This window comes from Corvus cornix, chromosome 1A, assembly GCF_000738735.6.
Source record: "Corvus cornix cornix isolate S_Up_H32 chromosome 1A, ASM73873v5, whole genome shotgun sequence".
Classification (NCBI taxonomy): domain Eukaryota; kingdom Metazoa; phylum Chordata; class Aves; order Passeriformes; family Corvidae; genus Corvus; species Corvus cornix.
In genome coordinates, this window is record NC_047057.1 from 32200501 (window position 1) to 32224328 (window position 23828).

The window sequence follows — 23828 nt, forward strand, 5'->3', positions numbered from 1 at the left end:
AGAAAAAAAAAGTCATACAGCTTCTAATAGAAAACACAAAAAGTATGCTGAATTGTAAAATAAAACAGTTTGTGTTCCTGAAGAAACATCAAAGCCGAGAGTGTTCTACATTCTCTCACTAAAGGATTCAGTAATTATGTATAAGAGTGGCTATTTCTTCCTACTATCACCTGCACCTCTCTACATGTATGTGCAAATGTCAACACACAGTGAGGTTAGTGACCAAAAAACAACTCAGACAATTATCATCTGCATTGTATGTGATAAAAGTTCAGCAGCATTTTAGTGTATCAAGCTCTGGCTGGCCAAAGTGCCATATGACATTTTCAAGAAAAGGAATATATATGCTAATTTATTCTCCATGATAGATAGTGTCCTTAGAAACAAATGCAAAACAGACATGTCCTCAGTCACTGTGTCCTGATGCATCAGTTGAATCCAGGAATTAGAAAGAAAATAGAAGCAAAATCCTTGAAGTGGAAAACAACCACTAAGAAACCTCTGCAGCCTCAAACCGTCACCTCTGAGGGCCCACCAAACTGGAAATTGAATGTCTTGTCCACAATCTCAACCATTAAAATTGACCCAGACTCTTAGATAAACAGAAACTGATTGCTTCTCCTCTGCCTAGGAGATCACTGCACACAATTCAATGGATAACAAACACCTTGGGCAAAACCTTGTGAAAAGAAATGGATCCTTATTTAGAAGGGCTCTGTTTTACACAAATGTATGGCAATAGAGCAATTTCCTCATCATTTTATTGTCCCGAGGCAACCAAACAAAGAGGTAACTGATGCACTAGTTGTGCAATATGGAGCAGATAAAAGACTCCAATTCTTTTATTAGGACAAAAATGTAGGCCCCATTTTTCACTTCCATCCAGAAGTCAAAAGGAACAGCAGGGAGAGGCAGCCTCATCACAGTCTCCACATGCTTCTGCTTGGCACAGGTCATCTTTTTCTGGGACAATACTGTGATGAATTCAGACCTGAATTTTCAAGTCATAGTTCAAGCATTTATTCCAGAACAACTGCTTACAGCTAAGCCTATTTGTACTGAACTGGTGACAATTTTTGCATTGACCATATTAGAATCTCTAACTGGATCAACATGTGTTCTAGACTTGAGGAAATTCAGAAAAATCAACTGGAAAACAACTGTTTTCTCCTCTCTGCTATATGCTAGAGCTAAGAGAGTTCACAAACCAGTACTGAAAAGCAACACATTGAATCAAATCTGCCAATTTGAATTATCAAAGCTCTTCTACCTTACTCATTATTCTACATTTAGAATTTCTGTTCCTTTTTCTAATGCCAAACAGTATTAGCTATGTAATAACCATTTTGGATAAGGTAAAGTGCTATGTACACATTCACAAGTAAGGTAGAAACTAATATACAGAATTATCTCTTCACTTAACTTTTAAACTTTCCAATGCTGTACAAATCTCAACATTCTGCTGGTGATTTGGACTGGAAAAATTACTGTAGTAAGCAAAACTTCCACTAAGTTTTTTTGACGTTTCATTTGGAACTTCTAGTGTGCATAAATAGTTATTTTTTCCTCTTCATGCTTTACTTTGTATTTATCAAAACCAAATTTGATCACTGTGATGCCCATTTGCGTTAATCACCTAATTCTTTTGCAGTACTTCATGGTCATTCTTGTTTAACAAGAAAAGAGCTGTGGTGTCAAGTGCCAATGCTACAACTTCAACCATTCCAACCTCATTTCCTTTCCAGACCACTAACCAACCAGGGAAATGCAAAACAGCTCCCATGAACCTGAAGAAACTCTCTCTGCCTTCCAACCATGACGACAGAAATCTGTTCTTGCCCTCCTCTCAGGAAGTTCCTATGATACTTCTGTAGCTCTTCCCCACATGTTTGTCCTCCCACTTGGCATGTCACATCTTGAAAAAGAGCTTTCGGAAGTCTACATGAAACCATTCTTTACTGATGCCTCCAGAGACATCTGGGAGTTTAACAAAAAAATCTTTCTTTTGCAGAAACTTGGAGAGTGTCTCATGATCTTCCAAATGTTTTGCTGTCTAAGTCCTCGGATGATCCAATGTTCTCATTCTGTTCCTATTCTTTTGCTCATGCCTGTAGCCTTTTTAAAATGTGAAGTCATCATTCTCAGGGTGAAACTGCATATTCTACTAGCAGCTGTTCAAGATGACAGACAATGATGGTTATTCTCAGATTTACATGTTCTGCACAAACACTTCAGATTATACTAAACTTAGATCATTATTCTGCCATTAAAACATCGTTATGTTTATGGTCCATAAAGCATGGAACAAATCAAAAGTTATGTAGAGCTGTAGCTGTATGCGAGCATCCAGGCTTCCCAACCTAAAACAGGCTTTATTTTTTAACCCTTCTGTTCATTCTCTTCCTGAAAGGACATTTACTACGGATACTAAAACATAAATGTCATGGAAATGAAGACCATTTGCATATATTGGGCTTTTGAATTTATAGGTCACGCACAAAACTCACAACAGCAAACATTAGGGCTTCTCCAAGGAGCCTCTTGAACCAACAAAAAACAATGAAGACATTTAGCCAGAAAGAAAAAATCCACATAATTCTTTCTGTCTTTGCTTCTTTAAGTCCATGCTGTTCATTCAAGCCTTTTCATTTTAGGCTGGTTCAGATAGGCCCATGTCTAAAACAATTCCTCAAGGGATATCCAAATCAAGAGCCAGCTGCACTGGAGCAGGGAGGCAGCTCTTCCCTTCTGCAAGCTTTCCTCGGCATGTGAAGGTATGATGGCCCAATGTCTTGGTTTAAAAGACAAATGTCTGACCCACTGATCCAGAATTTATAAAAAGCTACTTCCAAGATAGGAAAATTGTTTACCTTTCAGAAAGATCCCCTGGCACATCTTCCCCTTTATATGCTTGCTCTGCTTTGAGTGCTCACACGTTAAAATGAAACAAGGTCCTGGCTCTGGAGGGAGGTTAACTAATTTAAAAGATTGTCTTCTAGAAGAAAGATACATCTGAAAGAAGGAAATGCCTTTTCTCATAGTACACAGTGGTACACCTCCATGTTTGATGCAGCTTACACTAATCAAAGACAGGCACGAAGCAGGCATTGCTGGGGAGAAGGCTGACCCCATGCTGAGAAGGACACATTCTTACCAGCCAGTCATGTTGAAGTCACGGTACAGCATCCTCTTCCCAACTTCCTTGCGCTGCACCCTCCGTGGAAACTCTAAATGTGTGAATTCATTTCCCAGCAAGTGGGGCTGCATGTAAGCCTGCGGGCAGAAATCAAACCACAGATACCACATAAAACAAGACATCATCTATTTTTAATGAGACAGTATTACCATCCCTTCCTGGTCCCTTCCCACACAAATTCCACCCCCTCCTCTACCCTTCTTTTTAAATAAGGAAGATTATGTGCTCCATTTCAACAAACAATGCACATACACCATTTTTGACCGTGCCTGATATCCAGCAGCAGCCTTTTAGGGAGCAGGCCTCTTGCCCTCAAAATTCTTCATTTCTTCTCCCTGCTCCTCAAGATTTGGGATCTCTAAACCACACTTCATCCATTGACCCTGAAGGAGTCTGCAGAGCTTTGTAAAACAGAACACATGCCCTTTTGTAAGTCACCAAGAGGGAAAGGAATGATCAAATACAAAACCATGGAGAGACTTGGAGGGATGAGTGTGCAGTGAAGCTCAAGCTTTTTGATTCCTAGTTCAGCTATGCCAACAACACAGAAAACCTAACATTGCTACCACACTTTGTCACCACCTCAAGACAAATGCACCCCATCACACGACACTGCAAATAAACACAAGCTACAGAGCCATTTATTTTCTTGTTTTTGAAAAACTACTTCCTTCATGCAAAACAGACTTTTATAAAAGCAGCAGCAGTTTTGTGCCATTACTGCAACTAAGGTCTTTGATGGTTGTACTGTTCAAATGCTGCTCATGTCCTTTCTGGTGCACTGCTCTGCAGATGCTGGGAGGCCTCTTTGCCAGAGCTGTCCCTCTGGCTCATGTTCTCCAAAGCTGACCATAGTCGAGAGCATCACGAGGCTCTTCATCCACAGTATAAATTTTTGGGCTGAATTTATACATGAGCACTTGACATGATAGGTTAATCCTAAACATACTCTATTTCTTCTTTTTGAAATAAATCTCACTCCTTTTTCTTTAGTACTCAAATAAACAAGCCTTTCTCCCTCTGTCTGCAAAGCTGCGTTGTGAACGAGCTCTTATGAAAGACAGTCAAATTGGCTAGGGAACCGAAAAAAGTTGCATTTCTTAACCTTTTGCAGATAACTCTTTTTCCTTATCCAGCCAGTTGAGGCAATAAAGTCTGCCTTATCTTCAGCAGCAGCTGCCATCAAGGGAGACGAAATGAGCTGGGGTTTAGTTTGTGTGTATGTCATAAATCTAGTGCTCATCAACGGTAAGCAGGAAGCACTGGAAGCCCTTATTGATCTACCTGGCATCTGTCATGCAGATAGTTCACAATAAAATATTTCCTGCATTTAAGAGTTGAGCCTGCTCCCACTCAATTTAATAGGAGCTCTATCAGGCTCAGCACATCACAATGCTAACTTGCTATCGGCTTGTCCCTGTTCCCATCGCCAGACATCCTTCCAGAAAACACCTCAAGCTTGGTTGAAACAGGACTGAGGAAGGTTGCTGTGTGTAGCAAACAAGATTGGATTCTGCTTTCAAGAGGTGGTTTTCAAGCATCCAAGCGTGATCTTGACATCGTGATCCTTTCCTGGAATAGGAACTCCATCAAATTCTCTCTGTGTACAGTTAAGGGAATTACATTTTTTTTCCTGCAGTCTACAGTCAGCCAAGGTCCCCTTCTCCACCCAAATACTGTTCTCAAGGACCCTCTAATTGGATCCCTCTCCTCATTACAGAAATGGTTGAGAAGCAGTAGTGACTTTTGAGAGGTTCAGCAGTATTAGTCCACATGAAGTTTTTCATACTTACAGAACTTCTTCCTTCAAAGGTACACGTAAGCTTTTTATTTTATTTATTTTCATTGCAGTTGCAAAAAGGATGGAAAATTCCTAATGATTTGATGTATCACAACATATGAACGACACTTGTTTGTATGACAACAAAGAGCTGGATTTTTTTGGTATTTTTAAAATTTTTTCTAGTCTATGACATTGTAAACAATTAAGTCAGTCTGCTTTGAAAGTGCAGTTCAGTTCACTTTTAAAAATGCACAGCCTACCTTGATTAAAACATTACAAACCAGTACCAGCTAAAGACTGTTGCCTGCCTACAAAACAAGGTCATACTTAAAGAAAAAAACCATCACACCTGATACCAACATGAAGTTACCTAACCTTCAGATTGTGAGATTATTCACCAGTCTGAATCAGAGGTCCAGAAGAAAAACATTAGAGGTTTTTAGCATTTTTAACTTAAAAACAAGAATTTCCTTTATTGTAAAGGTAGCGATCAGGAGAGACTGCACTGCATAAAGATTTACTCAGATGGAAAGTCTGAGGTCACAACTGAAATAAGATTAATAAAGCTGGCACCGTTACCAGTAGACTGCTAATGTTCAAATAAGACTTCTCTTCCGCAGCCAAGCCTCAATGCTTGATTTATAATCCAGGGATCTTAACTTGATTCTAATATTTTTGGCATCAGTAAAACAGAGGGAAAAGAGCAATTTGGAAGCTTCTGGTGTTCTGTGATCTGAATTCTTACGTGAAGAAATGGGGATTTTTGTTGTGCTTTGCTTTTTAATTTTCCATATTTTTTACCATTTTTTAAAAAGTTATTTTTGATGCTTCACGGGTAATTCTACACAGAGAAGAATGTTCCACTATAAAACTCAGCTGCAACATCCAGTTGGGTTTGTTGAGAACTGTTCTTCATGTACAAGGTGGGGGCTCTCCTCCCCAGCTCAAAAAAACCATGCTGGGCAGCAGAACCAGAAAGTAAATAAAAAGCAACACTTTGAAAATCTAAAGATCTTTCAAATAGATATACAAGCAGGCACCATAAAATGATGAATCCCCTCAAGTGATCAAACAAGAAACAAAAATGGTAAGTGAACCGACCACCAAAATTTCACCTGTGATGATGCAACATATTTTCCATTTTTTAATTTGTTTAGTCTCGATTTGCAAGAACCTCAGATCAGAAACACCACTCAGAGAACCTGAAATTTAACAAATAGTGTGACTATCAAACAATTTCTATATCCTTAAAAGGTATGTTCAGATAACGTTGTTATTCTGTGTTATGGAACTGGAACATTTTTTGTGTTTTCTCCTTCAGAAGCTATTTGAGCTTTTTCGCATAAACCTGGCATAGTCTGCATCGTGTGTTTTCGGTACTCTGCCATTCTATGGTGTATTTTGTGGCTGAATGCATTGCATTCAAAATTAGTTATTTAAAATGGACTCCACTCAAGGAAATATTAGTCATGGTTCTTTAAAAAGGCCATTTATTTCCTGCTATGTTTCCTGATGATTAGAAAAGCAAACATGAAATTAAGATAAACCTAGACTTACACATTAGCACACTAGTTAATTAGGTGGCAGGAAACACTGCATGTATCTCATCTGTACCTCAGTAAGGCCTGCCAATGCCTTTTCCAGCTCCTTCAGTAGGCACTGCACTGGAATGTTGCTGGCACTAGTGGTTTCACTGTGTTCTGTGTTATTTTCAGAATTGCTGCTTTCCCCTACACGAACTACATCTTACAACTTCATACTTTTATCATATCATGCCCTTTTCTCCAAAAGGATATTCTACTACAAGGGACTACTGCTCTCAACAGCATGCGCAGCCCAACGCACCCGGAAATTTTGCAGATGACTCAGCCATTTTCATAGGACACATTTAAACCAAAGAGAGATTAAAACTAAAGGATGTGGTGGTAAAAGGAAGGAGAAGAATAGAAGCCAAATCCATCCCTTGATTGGTCTCTTATCTTGTGAAAGGCCCAGACCCTTTCCAGAGAACCACACATCTCCTTTACCACAGCATCATGCACTCTGTCAGATGGTTGAAGCAATCCTACTCTGGGTGATACAGGGAGCCACAAACAGTAAGAGAATTACATCTTGACTGACTTGTAATTGAAGTGCTGACTGGACATTTAGGAGATCTAGGTGCATTTCCTCTTCAGGCTCAGGTTCTGCAGGCATCCTTCAGCAGGTGAGTTAGTATCACTTTTATCCTCACCTGAGCAACAATGTAAGAATAGATCCCCTTTGAGCCCATGACTATCTGGGCTCATGAACCTTTGTCTGAATGGTTGCAAACACAAAGAGAATCTGTGGTCACTGTCACTGGTGGCCACCTAGTCTCTACTAGCAGTGACACCTGCACTGGCAGCAGTGGTGCACCATTTCTGGTGAACTTTTGAGGGGCTGTTTGGCTGCACTCATGAAGATGCTACAAACACCACACTGACCTCACGTGACATCTCAGAAGTGCAACTTCAGTAACTAGTAGAAATACACCCATCTGCAGTATGCTCAATTCACCATTCATTTTAAACACATTTTCCAAGGGAATAAGTAACAAAATCGATCCTATTTACTGTTGCAATTTAGACTATCATGACTGAATTAATAGTCTCCTCAGAAGATGAAAGGAAAATTGCTTCTGGCTGTCATTGCCTGCACAACTGCTGAATGTACCAGAGCAGCTCCCAGGCAATACTGGATTTTTTTTCCCTTCAAGATACACTGATATGGTAAGCCAGGACTTTTCCCAAGTGCTGTGTGGAGCTCTCCTGCTACAGTGCTAAAAGCAAAAGAAAGACAGAAATTCAAAGAAAAAGGAGGCTTTTGAATGCCCACCAGTGGAAGGGAAGCGCCATGGCGCACTGAACCTCTACAGAAGCCGAAGGACCAAGGGAATACTGGTGCAAAGCTTTCACACTTTACATCTTAAGAAGCGCTCTCTGACTGAAGGATTGATTGCCTTCTGCAATACTCTCACAAGCTGCCTGACACAGAAGTCTGTCTCTGCCATACAGCCTGCCTGAAGTCTGCAGCTGTATGCTGCCCGCCCTCCTATGGAGCAATGACCATGCTCAGAGCTGCTTCAAAGTCAGAACAACTGGATAGTCAACTTTTTCTTTTCAGGTTTCCATGCCAGAGGCCTACTGCCAAGGCCATTCTTGGATGCATGTCAATAAACCTGCCAGGACAGGAAAAACATTGGCTTCCCTCCCCTCTCAGTTACTCTATCAGTACTAGCTGAAGCACAGTTTTGTCTAAGACTAGATTGGAGGACTTCACATAAAGATACTCACATGACCTGAACAACTCATTATCCCATGTATTTCTTTCCACACAGAAATTAAGGCTCAGAAAAGAGGGCCTAAAAAAACATCCTGTGTGACTGAAGCAATCAACAGGCACTAAAGGCAGAGGAAAGCTCCTTCATCCTGACTGCACCAACAGTGTCTGCTGCACAGGGAACAGCCTGCAGGCTGTAAATCCATACCCTCCCTTTGCTTGTGCAGTAACTTCCTCATAGCGAGCAGTATCTTTGCATTTACCAAGTAGAATATTAATGCTGAAGTGATTAAATTATTTTCTTCCTATTGTGCAGGAGCAGCAACGCACCATGTTTGAAACAAAGAAACTCAGCTTTAACTGCAAATAAGAAGATACACTCAAAGTAAATAACTTTCAGACAGGAACAACAGACGAGAGATGTTGATGGTAGAATAATAGACTGATAGCAGAACTTGGGGACAGACAAGCGAGTAAGAGGAATTATTTGGGATCTAATCAGCAAGACAGATGCAAACTTTGGAGTGTAATGCTTATGCCAACCTTGCAAGAAATTTGGGGTAATCTTCTTTTTTTTAAACACTAAAAATCTTGCTTAGGGAGTGTTATGTTTGAAATGATCTGTAATTTTGTTTCATGCTCTTGCTGTCTTGCATGTATTCTCTTTGAACGTGATACCCATAGACCTGGCATATTTGTTACATACAGAATTAAAATAGACAAACAAAGGTAAAGGAATTTTCCACAGGAAACAGCAGAAATGTTTTTCAGATCAGCTACTGGTTTCAAATATAAGCCAGAAAGCACATCAAAAGAGAAGAAAAAAACCCCTTGTAGGCAATGTTTTATCTCGTATTTCCTACAGAAGTAGCGGACTCCCTAGATGCTAAAGACACCTTTTATTTTAGAGGCAAACAAATTATTTTAAATGTAACTGAAATGTAAATATTTATTAGGCCTCTTTTCCATTTGGTTCTTTGAATATGAATAGTCCCAAAGCAGTACTTCCTCTGAAATTTTCAGCTTCAAGCCGATGAACCTGACTGAAAAAAAATCAAACGTGACAATTGAGGAAACACAATTTTTTCTTTAAAACCTTACACCACCACCTTCCAAACATTGGCGTTTTGCTTAGTTTCAAACCACAGTGCTTGGTCCAGGTTGAAAATAGAAGATACCTTAGACCTGGGAACACCACTGGCCTTGGCCTGTCCACCTTGAGTCAGGCAAGGCTGAGAGTGAAGCCTGCCTTGACCGAAGCTTAAATTTCTAAAAGGAAAAAGCAGGAGACCAGAAGAAGCACAAAGGAAATCTCTCAGCCATGTTAGGAATGGCATTTTGACAAACAACTAATTGACTTCAACCAACTGACCTGTCCATCAATGAAAACCTTAAAAAGTAACAGGATGGTTTGTATGAAAAATAACACCATACATTTTGACTTATATTACTCAGGCAGCTTATCAGCCAACACAGCTTGGTCTATAAAGCATCCCACATGTTCCCAGCTAGTCACCCTGTCCCAGCTTTATGGGTGCTGCTACACTAAATAAAACTAGTCTTTGATCACCCATCCTATCCTGCAGCTACTAATGTTCACTGAGATCCCTTCTAAGTTGGCTATCTTTCCCCTGATGGAGATACAACCAGCATACCGTTAAGAGTAAATTAATCAAACTCTGCAGTACCATTCACATACAAAGAGCAGTCTGTGGTACTTTATACTGTCACACAGCAAGCACTGGGATGGATTGAAATACATCTGTGGCTCATTAGCTCTGTGTCTGAGCTCTCAAAATCCAACACCAATGAGCTGCTGAAGGGTATGCAGCTGAACAAGGTACACAAGCACAGCCATGCTAGTCGATGGCCTTCGCCAAAGAGGTAATAGTCCTTTTATTGAGATTTGCACCACCAGGGTTTTCTCCACGTTTGCTGATGGTTTAAAGACATACGTGATCAGTCACTGGCGTTCAGTGGACACATCATCCTTCACTGAGTCACAGCAACTCAGTATCATTTCTCTGAGCCTTAGATATTACCAGGCAATGCTTGTCATCAGCAGCACCTTATTTGCTCCTCAGGTCTCTTACCAGATACTGAAGTCGCTGGCGTTCAGTCTCTGGAGTGAATTCTGAAGACATTGGAATGACTTCACCATTTCGGATTATTATAGCCCTGTAAAAGTAATAAAACATCATCAGCATAGAAAAAGAAGGTAAAAAAACCCAGAAAACCATGGGGTACAGTGGCAGTCTCGTTTTCTTCAGAATCATGACAAATAAAGACATTTCTTTTCCACTGAGGTTGTCAGCAGAACAGGGTAATTCCTGCCCTGCGTCCTTCAGGCTGAGTAACAAAGTATACTTGTATAAACCAAGTTCATTTTAGAGCTCACAAAAACATCCAAGCAATAAAGGCAAGAGTTATTTCAATTGATGTCTACAGGGTATCCTTATTAAGTGAAATGCAGACACCCAGAGGAGATGCTGCAGAATCAGTGATTGTAGAACAACTCTTTGCAGGTTTTAATACCAGTTGTGGCTGACACTGTCTAAACTACTGGCTTCAAATGACTCATGTAAGCACTTTCCAATTATTGACTGGTCATATGTCATGTCAGAACATCTCTACTCCAACAGCAAATGGAAATAGCAAAGCAAATCCTATTTAACACATATTTAACTAGTTACCTGCTGAAAGATGGCAGGTAATGGAATGATTGTAGATTAGCCAGGAGATTTCACACACAATTCTGCAAATGGCAGAGAGAAAATTTTCTCAAACACCTGCCTGTTGCGTCTTAACAATCTGCTATGCTGCACACAAAATATGGTCCAATCTTTCCCTGGTGTAATGCCACTGGCTGGAACACAAGTCACAGGAAGGGAGAATTCACCCAATATTTCTGCATTCTACATTCATGTATTCACTCACAGAACTACGTTCCTTTATCTTTCCATTACTTAGGCAGTTCTGTAAGCAGAGCAATGCCTGGCACTTTGGAAGAGCTTGGTAAACTATGTATCATCCCAAAGACTTCAACGGCTGCTGTGGAACTGCCTCAGCCACCAGTAGATTAATTCAGTGTTTGGATAGCAGCAGTGTACCAGCTCCCCTCTTGAATTTAGACAGAATTTGGTGCAGCTAAAAATGTATTTGCCACTTGGATTTTAGTTTCTCTATGTTTTAAATGGTCCCATTTCTGTGATCTTTTCACCCCACTGACGTCCTATTTATGAGTTAGCTTACTTCCCTTGATAATTTGATTGATTTGCTATCATTACTTCTATGCCAGGTGTTCTGATAGCACTGCAAAGCAACCAACAAATATAGTAGGCACACAAAGACTGAAAACTTAAACTTCTAAATTCAAAACACAGGCATCTTGAGAAAACCAACTCAGGTACAAACCTGAATTTCTAAAATTAGTGGCACTGGATAGATTTCCAAGTCTTGTGGTTAGGCCAGTGGACTAAAACTCTCTCCAGACTGTCATCTACTATTGCTAGTATGCAAAAGGCAGCAGCATTATCTATGACTAAATGAACTGTTCACATTTCTGAGATTCACGTTGCAAAAAGCAGATAGGTTCAGGATGGTACTACAATGGGAGATGTGGGAAGAAGCTCAGGCAATGAGGGGAAAACTGATTTGCTTTGAAAGGTAATAAAATTCATGCTCTTGGACTTCCAGCACTTCCTTGCAAATAATCCCATGTAGAAATTAGAGGTGGCAAGAGTGCAGCCTATACACTGAAGGTTCCCATTGGCCCTTAATTAAAACCAGTATTATGTACTTGAGACAGACATGGTAGCTGCAACTCTTTAATTTCCTAAAACAAATTTGTGCATAATTTTGGACAGATTTTTTTTCTACTTTAGGGAATCCAACTACATTACAGGCTTACAAAAATGCCTATCCAATTAAAAATAATAAAAGTTTGCTGAAAATCTTTTGCATTTCTCAGACAGTCATTTAAATACAGATTAAGAACTCTACCACCTCTCTTCTGCAACAACACATTTGCTTTTATTTTTGCAGTTCCTGAGGTATTCAGCTTTGAACCAGATTTATTTACGCAGACAGTGAACATTTTATATAACTTTTTTATATGTTATTTGATTCACTTGAGTAGGCCTCCACTTAAGGGGTCTGTGGGTTTACTACAGAATATATACTCTGGCAACAGTCTAGACCAGACTGATCAAAGGAGCTATCAGACACTAACCAAATTTTACACACTAGTTTAAGTGAGTCATAAGGGATTTTCTGATCTTTTGCTTGTCTGAAAGAGCTAATATAAAACCACACGTTGATATAACCGTTAGCACATCAGGCTAATTTTCTAATTATTCTTTGCTTCCCCTTTAATCACCACTTCACAGGAAATCCATATTTTAAAGACCATTGAGACCAGTCTGGGGTTCACCTTTTTCTTTGTGCACATTGACATACTTTCTATATATGTTGATACCTGTCATTCTCACTTCTGTGGGTAGAATTTGGCCCTGAGGGACTCACATCAAATAAAAAGCAATTCAGAGGCGAGTGGGTCAACCTTTCATAGCTCAATTTATTTTCACCAGAATTGGCAGCCACCTGGGATGAAAAGCACAACCCAGCACACACACACATACACAAAAAAAAAATTTTTCAGAGGGGGAGGAATTAAAGTAATACTGTTGATACCTGGTAAAATAGAGTTTTATGTTTTTCATTAATGTTTTCACCAGTTGGACTTTATTCAACTTGCAAGTTACAGCTGCTCATAAAGTCAAATGATTTGATCTGAGGAATGAGACAGCTCTAGATATGAGTAATGGGAGGGACACAGACATACATACGTACAAGGCACTGGTCCAAATTCAACTGTGGTGAGCTTATAAACCCATACTGGGACCTTTCTGCACTAACTGCTTAGCTGTTTCATGACAGCAAAGGGTATTTCTGATGGCCCAAGTGACAAGAATGGGCACATTTGTTGGCTATCTCACTGAGGAGGCTGGGTGCAAAAGCCTGGCCTGGGAGCCACCCTGCTCGGTGGGATTTTCCCCTGTGATTGAAAAGGTGCCGAATAAGGCCCTAATTGGGTTTGGAGACTGAAGTGCCCTTTCTGTGACCTTGCAGTGACAGAGCTGCCAACCAGCGACTGAAGGCTTTTTCCACCGAGCAACCTCCAGAGCCCTGAATTCAATAGCCCAGAGTCAATAACTGCTCACAAGGAGGGAGCCTGGCTGATGCAGCAGCTGCAAACAGCTCCAGCAACTGCTTTTAGAGACCCACTCTATACCGTCCTGCAGGACAATTAATTTTGACTTTGCACTTCCTAATGGACTAAGCAGCAACATGGCAACTAAGCAGCAGTTACATTAGCATTACTGCTTCTGCCATGCATGAAACACACGTATGCAAGGAAGTAGCGTTCTGAAAGCATTTAAACTCCCCATGTATTGAGGATATATGAATGTATATTTTATGCCAGAATACAGCTGTCCTATTAAACTGTCAGAAATAACTACATAGGAAGCAAGAATTCCTTGAATAGATGCAGCTCCCAGAGAGCATCTGATTCTGCCATGTTTAATAGTGACATTTTAATTTCCACCACACTGGTGAAACACATTGTAGCAGAGCCACAGGGTGAGCCTGCCAAAGGCAGATGGATGATTCATGTTTGCCGAGAACAAGTATGTCAACACTAACCAAATATTCTCTGATGACAAGGTTGCTTCAGACCCACACCAATCATTAATTTATATCACCAATGAAGTAGTAATTAAAAAGAAAAGCTTTTTTTGGCAGGATTGGAAATTGGGAGTCACAGATCTGCAGACTCCTCAGTGCATTGCCCTCCATGCTCTGATGCCCTCTCCACACACCATTGTCTACAGCGAGAAACTGCTCTGAAGTCTTGAAGCCACAGAGGCCAGTAAGTCACTTATTCTGATCTCTTCTAAAAACAAACTAGATTTCCCTGAGTCCTTTCCTCTCTTTTGAACCCTAACTCTCTACCCACAGGAACTACAGGATTGTACTTGCCATTGCATTTCACATCCTCTGCATGACAATGAAAGTATGTTCACTAATCCAGAGCTGGGATACTCACAGTAAACTGGAATATATTGAGGAAAAAATTTCCCAAAACACAGCTGAAGTAGCCTAAAATGGAAGAAACAAGAATCTGATTTTGTATCTCTTTTGGCCTCTCGAGCTCTTCTGATCCAGCGAAACCACACCCTGAATAACTAAATTGGGAGCAAGAGATGTGCCAGTGGCTCAATGCACAAGTCAGGACTGGCAGTCATGGCAAATCCTACAGCCGGCTATGTCTGCTCAGTCACATGCAAATGAAAAGAAACACCAGGAGCTTAAAAGGCTGCATGTGCATCTACAGAAAGCAGTGCTCTTCACATGAGAGTATAGTCCAGAATGATCAGCTAAATTCACACAGAATATTAAGTATACAGTTATTTTCTATATTCAGATTCAATACTTAGAAATCATATTTGGTGCCTTAGTATACATCTGCTTTTAAAATACATGGAGATTGAAGCAACAAAAGGACAAAAATCTGCCACTGCGCTATACTGCTGCTGTGATGCTCAAGATGTAGCAACAACACAGGTTTAAGGAAAATATTCATGTATCAACTGCTTTTGCATTTTTAATATGGCTAACAACTACCACCTCTCCTCGAATCAAGCAGGGTTTGGGTTTTTTTTTTTGTTTATCTTTTGTGGAAAACACAATCAGCTGAAAATTGCACAGCATCCTTTCTATGTTTCTTATGAGAAACAAATACAGGAAATTCATACATTTTAGAGGAACCTCTTGTTGGTTACTCTCATTTAATCATACAGAGAAAGCAACACTTTAGTGAACAAGGTCAAAAGTGTAATTCCACTGCTGTCACAGGTCTATTGGGATTCTGGTGTTCAAAACAAAGGGACATCTCCAACTCTTAGGAGTATTCAGGGGACAGCCTGATTCCGTTACACACTTTTTCAGCCAAAAATTATTTGAAACGCAACATTAAACTGCACATTTCTACAACACAGGATAAAAATCTGGTAAAGGTGACAGAGAAAGACCATTCAGAAAACCCTTTTTGACAGTGTATATCAATTCCAAGCCAGAGGGAGGATGTATCCATTTTGTCAAAAGGTGTTAAGCATGTGGATTCAGTACAGATGAAGCAGAAGTGTCTGGCCTCTCTGCAAAGGTATTAGAAATGTGTCAATGAAAAAGAAAGAGGGATTAAATTGACAGAAAGAATAAGGCAGGGTCTTATTACATTCAAGGGGGAACTAAGCAGTAGATTTTAATTAGGTGTGTCACAAGATAGTTGTGGAAAAAAGAAAGTAAATCCTAGAACTACTATAGAATCAGTCTATATGGGTGCTTGTTTACATTGGTAACTAAATGCATATATTTTAACAATCCAGGAAAGATCATTGTTAATGTTTGATAAGCTTCAAACCAGCTGTGCTTTTATTTTTTAAATTTCTTTACCTTTTCTTAATTGCTAAGAAGTGAAAGACAATGACTATAAAATTATAAAAATGAGAAATGTTTTTCTCTTCTGTAAATGAAGTACTGGAACTTACAGCCATTATGATTACTGATAACTTTTAATACATGCAGCATTGGCAACTTGGTTTTACTTACTTAAAACTGAATTACTCCCACTTAGTCCCACACAGACCCATTTCTCAATGTTTCTTTAAAAACCAGGTGAACAAACACCTCACTGTGCTGGCAGTAACTGTGGAACTGATCTCATATTCCATCCCATGTATTCACTAACAACATGATTCTATAGTGTAAAGCCTTTAAATGATTTCCTTAATTTTATGAATTAAGGTAGGCTGGAGATAGTGAAACAAACCATTATGTAACATTTACCTGGCATTAAAACAGGTTCCAGTGATGATATATCCATCACCATAAAACTCAGGTGGAAGCAGCAACCCTCAGCAACACCAATGGAAAAAACACTCTGGCTGCCTCCCACCCGTAATATCTAAGATAATGCCCCAACTCTTGGCATCACTATCAAGAAGAAAACAAGCAACAAACCAGGGAAGGAGTAGAGCCAGTGAAAATTGTCTCTGTCCTCACTTTCCATTTACTGTCACTCAACAGTCCTGCCACTCTGATTTCTTAGTATTCTTCAGCACAAACATAAGCCAGTTCACAGAAACCCTGTGACAGGATAGAAACACTGGATCATTTTTCTTTCAGCCGAACAAAGCCAAGGTTAAGTGGGAGCAGACTCTCCCTGCTTGTGGCTCTTCCTGGGACAATGTAGTTTCATGTTACATTGTGGGTTATAGCAGGCTGCTCAGACACTTTCATTCATCGCTTGGGGGAACTTCAGCTCCCTCAAGCCAATAAAAGGTGTGAGAACTTGCCTTGGTGAAGTATTGCAAAAGTAATTTCCTACAGGAGCGTGCTCTGGCATTTCCTGCCAGAACAATGAAGATCACTTCCAAACTTCTGCTAAGGCTTTTTGCAGACTGCCAGCCACCCTGGCTGCTCCAAGGGTTAGTATCTCAGCAGCACAACTGCCAAGTGCAGCCCTTGCTCCACTAGGACACTGACTGGGCATTCCCAAGTATTTCATTCAAGGTCCTTTCTTCACGTCTTTGCCGCAGCATGGAGCCAAGCATGCTATACCTCTCCTGTGGCAAGACAAGAACCTCCTCCTCCCTTTGAAAAGAAGCAGAGAAAGAAATTATGAAATCTAGACCCTGCAAACCTCCCTGAAAGTTGTCTTTCAGAGGCACCTGCAAGCACATGAGCTGTTCCTGCACACATGTATAGAGCTTTACGCTGTTTCCAATTACCTGACTCACTCATATTTCTATTTCTAGTGCTTATTTAGTGATTCCTTTGGAGAAGGCTTTTGGGCACAATGAGGCTGCTGAAATACTCTAAAGCCACTGTTCTGGCGGTCTGATTTAATTGTATTATTTTTAATAAAGGATCACAAATAGGCAAACAGAAGCTGTTTCTCTAAGCAGAATAACATAGATTTCCATGGAAGGGCTTACTTCCCATCTACAGTAGCACCTGAACCAGTCAGGATCTTTCTTACTGCCATCAAAAAATAACAGAAATCAGAATTTTTAGAACTGATCTGGTATTCCATCTCATGTATTCACTAACAACTTAGTAAGCAGCAGTTAAAGGGATTTTCTACCACTGGCAGCCTCCCTCTGCCCTATATATTGCATCTAACCATGAGAAGCACCTGGTTGTCACAAAAAATGGAACTAAATGACTTCAGTTGTTTCTGCATCACTACTGTACAGTTTTAAGTTAAATGTAATGCTGAGCTTGCAGGCTGTCCACAGAGGAGATAGCTTGGAGAAGACACGTTGCCCCATCATTTTTGACCCCTGGAGTGGTATGCTTCTAGCTGTCAGTGCCTCTTTAGTAGGCTGCAGCTCCATTCCCATGGGACTCTACTGTGAATTCCCTGCTCTAGTTTAGGTCCTGAAGTGTATTGCCTGGCTGACGAAATCTTAAGTATGGAGTTATTATTAGCACTTGGCTTTATCAATGGGGTTTCATTTTAGGGCTAATTATATATATTTTTTTATGCCCGCCCCATCACTAATGCGATGGCAGTACCTATCTGAATGCAATGTTCTTGTTTGCTTAATTGGGAAAGTAACTTTTGCTATTGAATCAATAGTGACTTTATAAGTTTACCTTTACACTCCTAGTATCGTCTACTCCAGCTCCAGTAGTACTAACCCAAATGTGAATAAACTAAACTAAAATGCTCTGTAATTAACTGTGTGTACTCTCCTGGTAGTTTACATCTCAACACATCAATCTTCCAGAAAGGGCTTCAGCTGGCAGCTAGAGAACTATTACAAGCCAGTTTATAGTGACACTACTAGCACACAAAAACTGCCCACCATTGGCTCCAATAGCCTTAGGCTGGAGATTTACTGCCCTCTTAGGATTCATTTTGCCCCAATGATTTCAGTGTATTCTTCATCTGAACACAGTTAAGTACAAGGCTGCAATGATGACAGACCACCATGTTTCTGTATCATGGCTGAACACCAGGCCACCAATTACTCAGGCCGTGCCAGGGAAATGAACAAAGAAGTGCAGTCACATCTCTGTGGCCAGCTCTGAGCCTCAGGACTGGTATCTGTGGAATCAGTCTTTTTCCCTGTTGTCCAGGATATCACATTCATCTCCACGACAAGTTACTATGGCAACTAAACCTAGGCTTAGTGGATGAAGGCATTGCTGTGCAAGCCAGTGTTTATTTTGTCAGTGATATGGCTGGGATATGGCTGTCCATGTAAGATGGAAGAAGTAAGGATTTTTTACCTCTCTGCTCTTCGCTGTCTTACCATTGACAAAGAAAGAATGAATTCTAGCACCTAAAGTCCTATCTACTTGGACCTCAGCTTTTCTGCTTAACTCAGCACCAGTTGCAGGATATTGGAACAAGCTGGATCGAGACGCAAAAGCAGACTGCAAGTCACGCTCTCTGCTTGCTCTTCATCCGTGAATTTTTACCCAAGTCCTGCTTCATTCACCCACACAGAAGTGACCAGGGCCATTACTTAAAGTCTCAGGAGCAGGGCTCAAGCAGCATTGCACAGCTGCTTCTGAGACTGAACAGCCTGGGCTGCCTTGAGTTTGCTGAATTCAGGTGACTTGAAAAGCTTTTCAACATAGTAAGGACCACAGCAGACTTTGAAACATTCACCAAGCAAGCCTGGGGTGCTCCCTCTGGCCCCCCTCCCAAAGTACAGATCGGAGCTAGAGAACCAAGTGCCCAGGCTGCTTTGCATGCATTGACCCTGGCCCTGCAACACTGCAATGAAGAACTTGCACGTCTCTGTGCTCAGCTACAAAGGCACAGATTAAAAAGATAGATTGTTTGGAGTTTGTTGGCTTTTTTTTTTTTGCCTTTCTTTTTTTTTTTTAAAGGCTGAAACTCCATGAGAATTAAAGTTAATAGAATTCTTTATTCCTGGAAACCAATACCAATGAACTGTGGCTTTACAGTTTACTGATATTACTCGAATAGCCAAAATTTTTCTCCTTCCTCATTATCTGTAGCATAAGATAATGTCTGTGTGGTAAGGACCAATGATTTAACTGAATGTATTCCTCACTGAAAATGTTTACAATGACTTTAGTACCTGCTAATTGCCACAGGTATTGCTAAGGCATATGCTCTCCCAGGAAAAACAAGAGTTTGAAAAAGAAGTAGGACATTTGTTTTGTTTTCAAAGCCTACAAACATTTACTACCAAATGAATAATTTCTACCAAGTCAGTGCTGGATATGACATGCCAGTAACCTGAACTTGTCATCCACTGGATAACCAGAAAATGCTCTTCCTTAGCACTGCCCTTTGAGTGAAATGACTTCTTTCTGATCCAACACCTTTTCTTCACACCTTGCCTTAAGTGTTTCTTGAAGTGCCTTCAAAAGCTTTACCCAGCACGAAATCCTGCAGTATCTGATGTTGCTGTCATTCCAATGAATCTTGTGCTCTTGCTTCTCCCTGGAAGGAGGCCAGGCAGGAAAAGGGGAGAAGGGCTTTCTGCAGGCCTGAAAATCGTGCTTCTAAGGAAAAAGCCAGAGGGAACAGAAAGAGAGGACATGGCCATGTCTCCTGAACGTGGCTAATCTTTTCCAACATTTTGGGCTAGTCAGGATCAGACTTCTCCACCTATCAAACTGCAGTGAAGGAGAATGTACATGGCAGAGACTTGCTTTGCTTTGAATTCAGTCTTTCCTCACTACACAGACCTGTGAGCAAACCAGACTTAGGTTATCTGTTGCCCTGAAATGATCTAACATTTTTTATTTTCAAGTGATTCTGTCACAGAATTAATAATAACCTAAAAAGGGGATGTACCATAGATCAGCCAACATACAATCTGTAAGTGTTGCTCTTGCCTCAGGGGAGGCATCTTTTGAGAATTTGGAGGAATGAGAACTTCAGGGGACGAAGAGAAATCCCTACCAATTGCACGGCCTTTGTGTGTTGCTCACTTTTGAAACTTTCTTTGCCCCATCTTTAGGAGAAGACATGAAAAAGAATGCTTTTCCAAATACTGCAGACTGGAGAAGCTTAGTAACCGAGTTAGTCTTTCCCCTAGAGACCTCTAAGTCTCTAGTATAAAGCACAGTTACTGTTGTTTACGTAGACACAGATGTAAGAAGACAGAGAGGGCTTAGGCAGACCACTCGCAGAAAACAGGGGAAATACACACCATTTAGAAGATGAATAGTTATGAAAAACAGAAAATTAAAGCTTCCTAGAAAAACAGTAAACCAAAGACTAAATTAAACTAGTTCTACAATAGCAATATATAAGAACACTTTTTAGTTTCCATCCTTACACAGTGTTAGCGCCTCTGGCAAAAACAACCCTGCTGGACTGCCTCAAGGAAGAGGTCAGATACCATGAACCACAAAAATGGCTCAGAATCATCAATACTGACTTCTCAGAAATTCTATTTAAGCTACACTGCCAGTCAGCAGACACATAGCTGTTTCCATGCCCCTCTCATTTACTTCATAAAAACAAATTAAGCCCCCAAATCTGACTTCCTATAACAAGAACTAACCATGAGGGAAGCAGCTGACAAGCACCATGACAAAGAAGAGGAACTATAAATGTAGTAAGCTTCAACACAAGCAGCAAATCCAGAAAGAACTGAAAAGGTAAACAAATTCAATTTTCAATTCACTATTTTATTACACTGGGAGAAGACTGTGTTATAAACACACTCTCCCACACCTGGTCTCTTGAAGTACCAATGAAGTTACTTTACCTGCACCCACACAAAACCATCACAAAAATAATCACTCAACAAGCTCCTACCATTTAATAAGCCCAAATGCCTTAGCATTAATTTTACACTTGCAAAAAGGAGGAGAAAATCTATTCTGGACATGAGGATGTACGTTCAAGGAGAGTGTGAATATGCCCTGAAAACATAAGTACTGGGGAGCAAAAGCAAGGAGGCAAAAAGATGATAAAAAAGAGCTGATGAAGCAAAGCAAAAAATTCAGTGACCCTGCAAGTCCGTGAAGCCTTCGAAATATCAGGCTCTTTGCTTTGATGCTATGTTCTGCCAATAAATCAAAAAAAGCCCATGAACCCATTTGCAGATTTAGTGAGGGTTTCAGGGTGTATGGAAAAGTCAAATCAACTTGTGATATTCTGCTTCTTGTATAATGATAAAGGCACAGCTACCCTACATGGCTCCAAGCACAGCACAAAATGGAAGTGCCTGCAGGCTCCGAGCAGCTCCCTAACCAGACAACACAAAAGCCAGAACAGTGCCCGTGCCAAAGATGGTTAATATGATCATATTGCATTATAGTCATTGTAGTGATATTGGACAAATGTTATGTTGCATGAGGCTATACAATAATTGGGCAGTAATCAGTAAAAACATTAAGTCCCTGTTTTACAACTGCTTCATCAGTAGCTATAAAACAACATCCTAATAAAGAGCATAAAACTAAAAAGAACTGAGATTAACAAGGCGTGTTATGGCAGTTTAGAAGTAAAAGTCACTTTAGCAATATAGAATTGAACGACACTATTTAAAACAATGACCAGAGAAGATTTACTATTCCATATTAAAAAAGAAAAGAAAAAAATAGCAGCTATTCCAATGGCCTAGTTTTCATAGTAAATATGTCATGCTGGTAAGCAAAAAACAGCGCCTCAATGCTCACCAAAAAAAGCACTATATATTGGATAGCTGACTATTGCACTATCAGTTCCTAATCAGATAACCTTGCATGGACAATGCTAATCACTGAAAAGAAGAAAGAGAGACAAAGAAACATTAGAAAAAGCTTTGGCTGATATTCAGATATTAATTTTGACTGTACAAGTATTTATATATATATTTATGGCAGAGTCCAAGAATGATCAGATAAGCCATTAGAGAATGAAAGCAGTTCCTTCCAAGTTGTTTTTATCAGGCTCTGAATACATCACCTCATTTTTAGTAGGGTTCTGGTATCATGTGCAGTTAACATGTAATTATTACAGAACTGTGATTGCATCGTTAGCAGAAGTTTAATTATATCATTGACATTAGTGATGCCATAACATCAAGCTCAATAATAGTTCATAACAAAACCTACAATTAGCACAGTTTTTCCTCCCTTTTACACCAACCAAAAGTGTTCAGCTTGGAGAAGCCTAATAGTCCATACAGAAGTGAGCTAGGGCTGAACCTGAAAGGATTGCTGGCTGGTAATTTAGTAATATGGTAATTAAAGTCTTTTCATGATGTAATTACACATCAACTACAAAAGGACAGCTGCTATACAACACTGCCAGGGTACATGGCATGAAATGATTAGATTTGAGAAGCTTTGGTGGATAAACTGAATACCACAGACATAAGTCTGAGGTATAGCTGGCACCACACAGTACATTATTATTCAAGTCTCACACTTAACGTTGCCTTAGTCTCATTGTGATAGGAACAGTTTGTTGCACATACCTTGGTCCTCCAACAGCAGAAGCTCTTCAAAATCCACCTTTAAAAGCCTCTGCTGTTTTGAAGTTCTCTGAAATTATAAAACCTAACCTTCACCTGGGGAGAGGCAGTATAACTGAGGTTTACATGAACCCAAAATGTTTATTTCCCACACGAAATCTTCTCTCACTGACTCCTATCTGTGGGAAATTAAACTTGATTTATTTGCCGGCTTTTTCCAGTGGGGTAGCAGAGACGGAAGGAGGAGAATGAGGAGAGGGGAAAGGCGCAAATGAGGAGGGGAACTAAGAACTAAGGGTTTTGGCATCTAGTTCCAACACCAACAAGAAGGCATCCCCTATTTAAGTGAAAGAACAAACCGACCCTTCTTCTAAAAAGCAGATAAACATTTCTTGAAGTAGTTTCTTTATTGTATTTCTCACTACCCTCCCTTTTATCTGTACAAACCACAAAGTTGACCACATGAGGGATGAGACAGCAAAAAGCAACATATTTTTCCAACTAACACAAGTAAAATTTCTTGACTACATAACTGGGCTCTTCAAAATACAGGAATGCACTGTGCACCCTGGCAATGGGCAGACAACCTCAGTGGCTTGTTTAGTCCTAAAACGTCCTTTTTGTCATGACAGCAAGTCGGATGTTTTGCAATAGCTGGTTTTTTCCCTGTAAGTGGGAAAGGGGATTTGGTGGGAGAAAGACCCAGACCAACTGATCTACACTTTAAAGCTTTAAAATTTCTTTTGAGCCAGGAAAGTCTAGGAATGGACTTACCTGAAAATGAAAGATTTTGGGATAATTCTCCTCAGCATAAGAGAGATCTTCAGTGAAGTCCATTTGGAAAGTGCAAAACCAAACTGTTTTGAATCTGAAGGGACTTTATTACAAGTTATTAGGAATGAGAATTTGAATCCTGGTTCAAATAACACCCAATCTTGCTGATGGTTTCCTTTCTGATTCCCGCTCTCCCTCTTTTTCTGAGGAGATGTTTTGGGTGGACTTAATGAACATGCAAAACTCC

General features: G+C 40.1%; 1 protein-coding gene across 2 annotated transcripts in view; it reads right to left on the reverse strand.

Moving 5' to 3' along the window:
* The window catches only part of PPM1H (protein phosphatase, Mg2+/Mn2+ dependent 1H), a 134419-nt gene that overhangs the window by 32287 nt on the left and 78304 nt on the right, over nucleotides 1-23828 (reverse strand). For both annotated transcript variants that reach the window (XM_039570524.1, XM_039570523.1), the window contains exons 5-6: nucleotides 10373-10457; nucleotides 3155-3273 (exon numbers count right to left, since the gene is read on the reverse strand). In XM_039570524.1, coding sequence (XP_039426458.1) covers nucleotides 3155-3273; nucleotides 10373-10457 — 204 coding nt within the window. The remainder of the gene's footprint in view (nucleotides 1-3154; nucleotides 3274-10372; nucleotides 10458-23828) is intronic.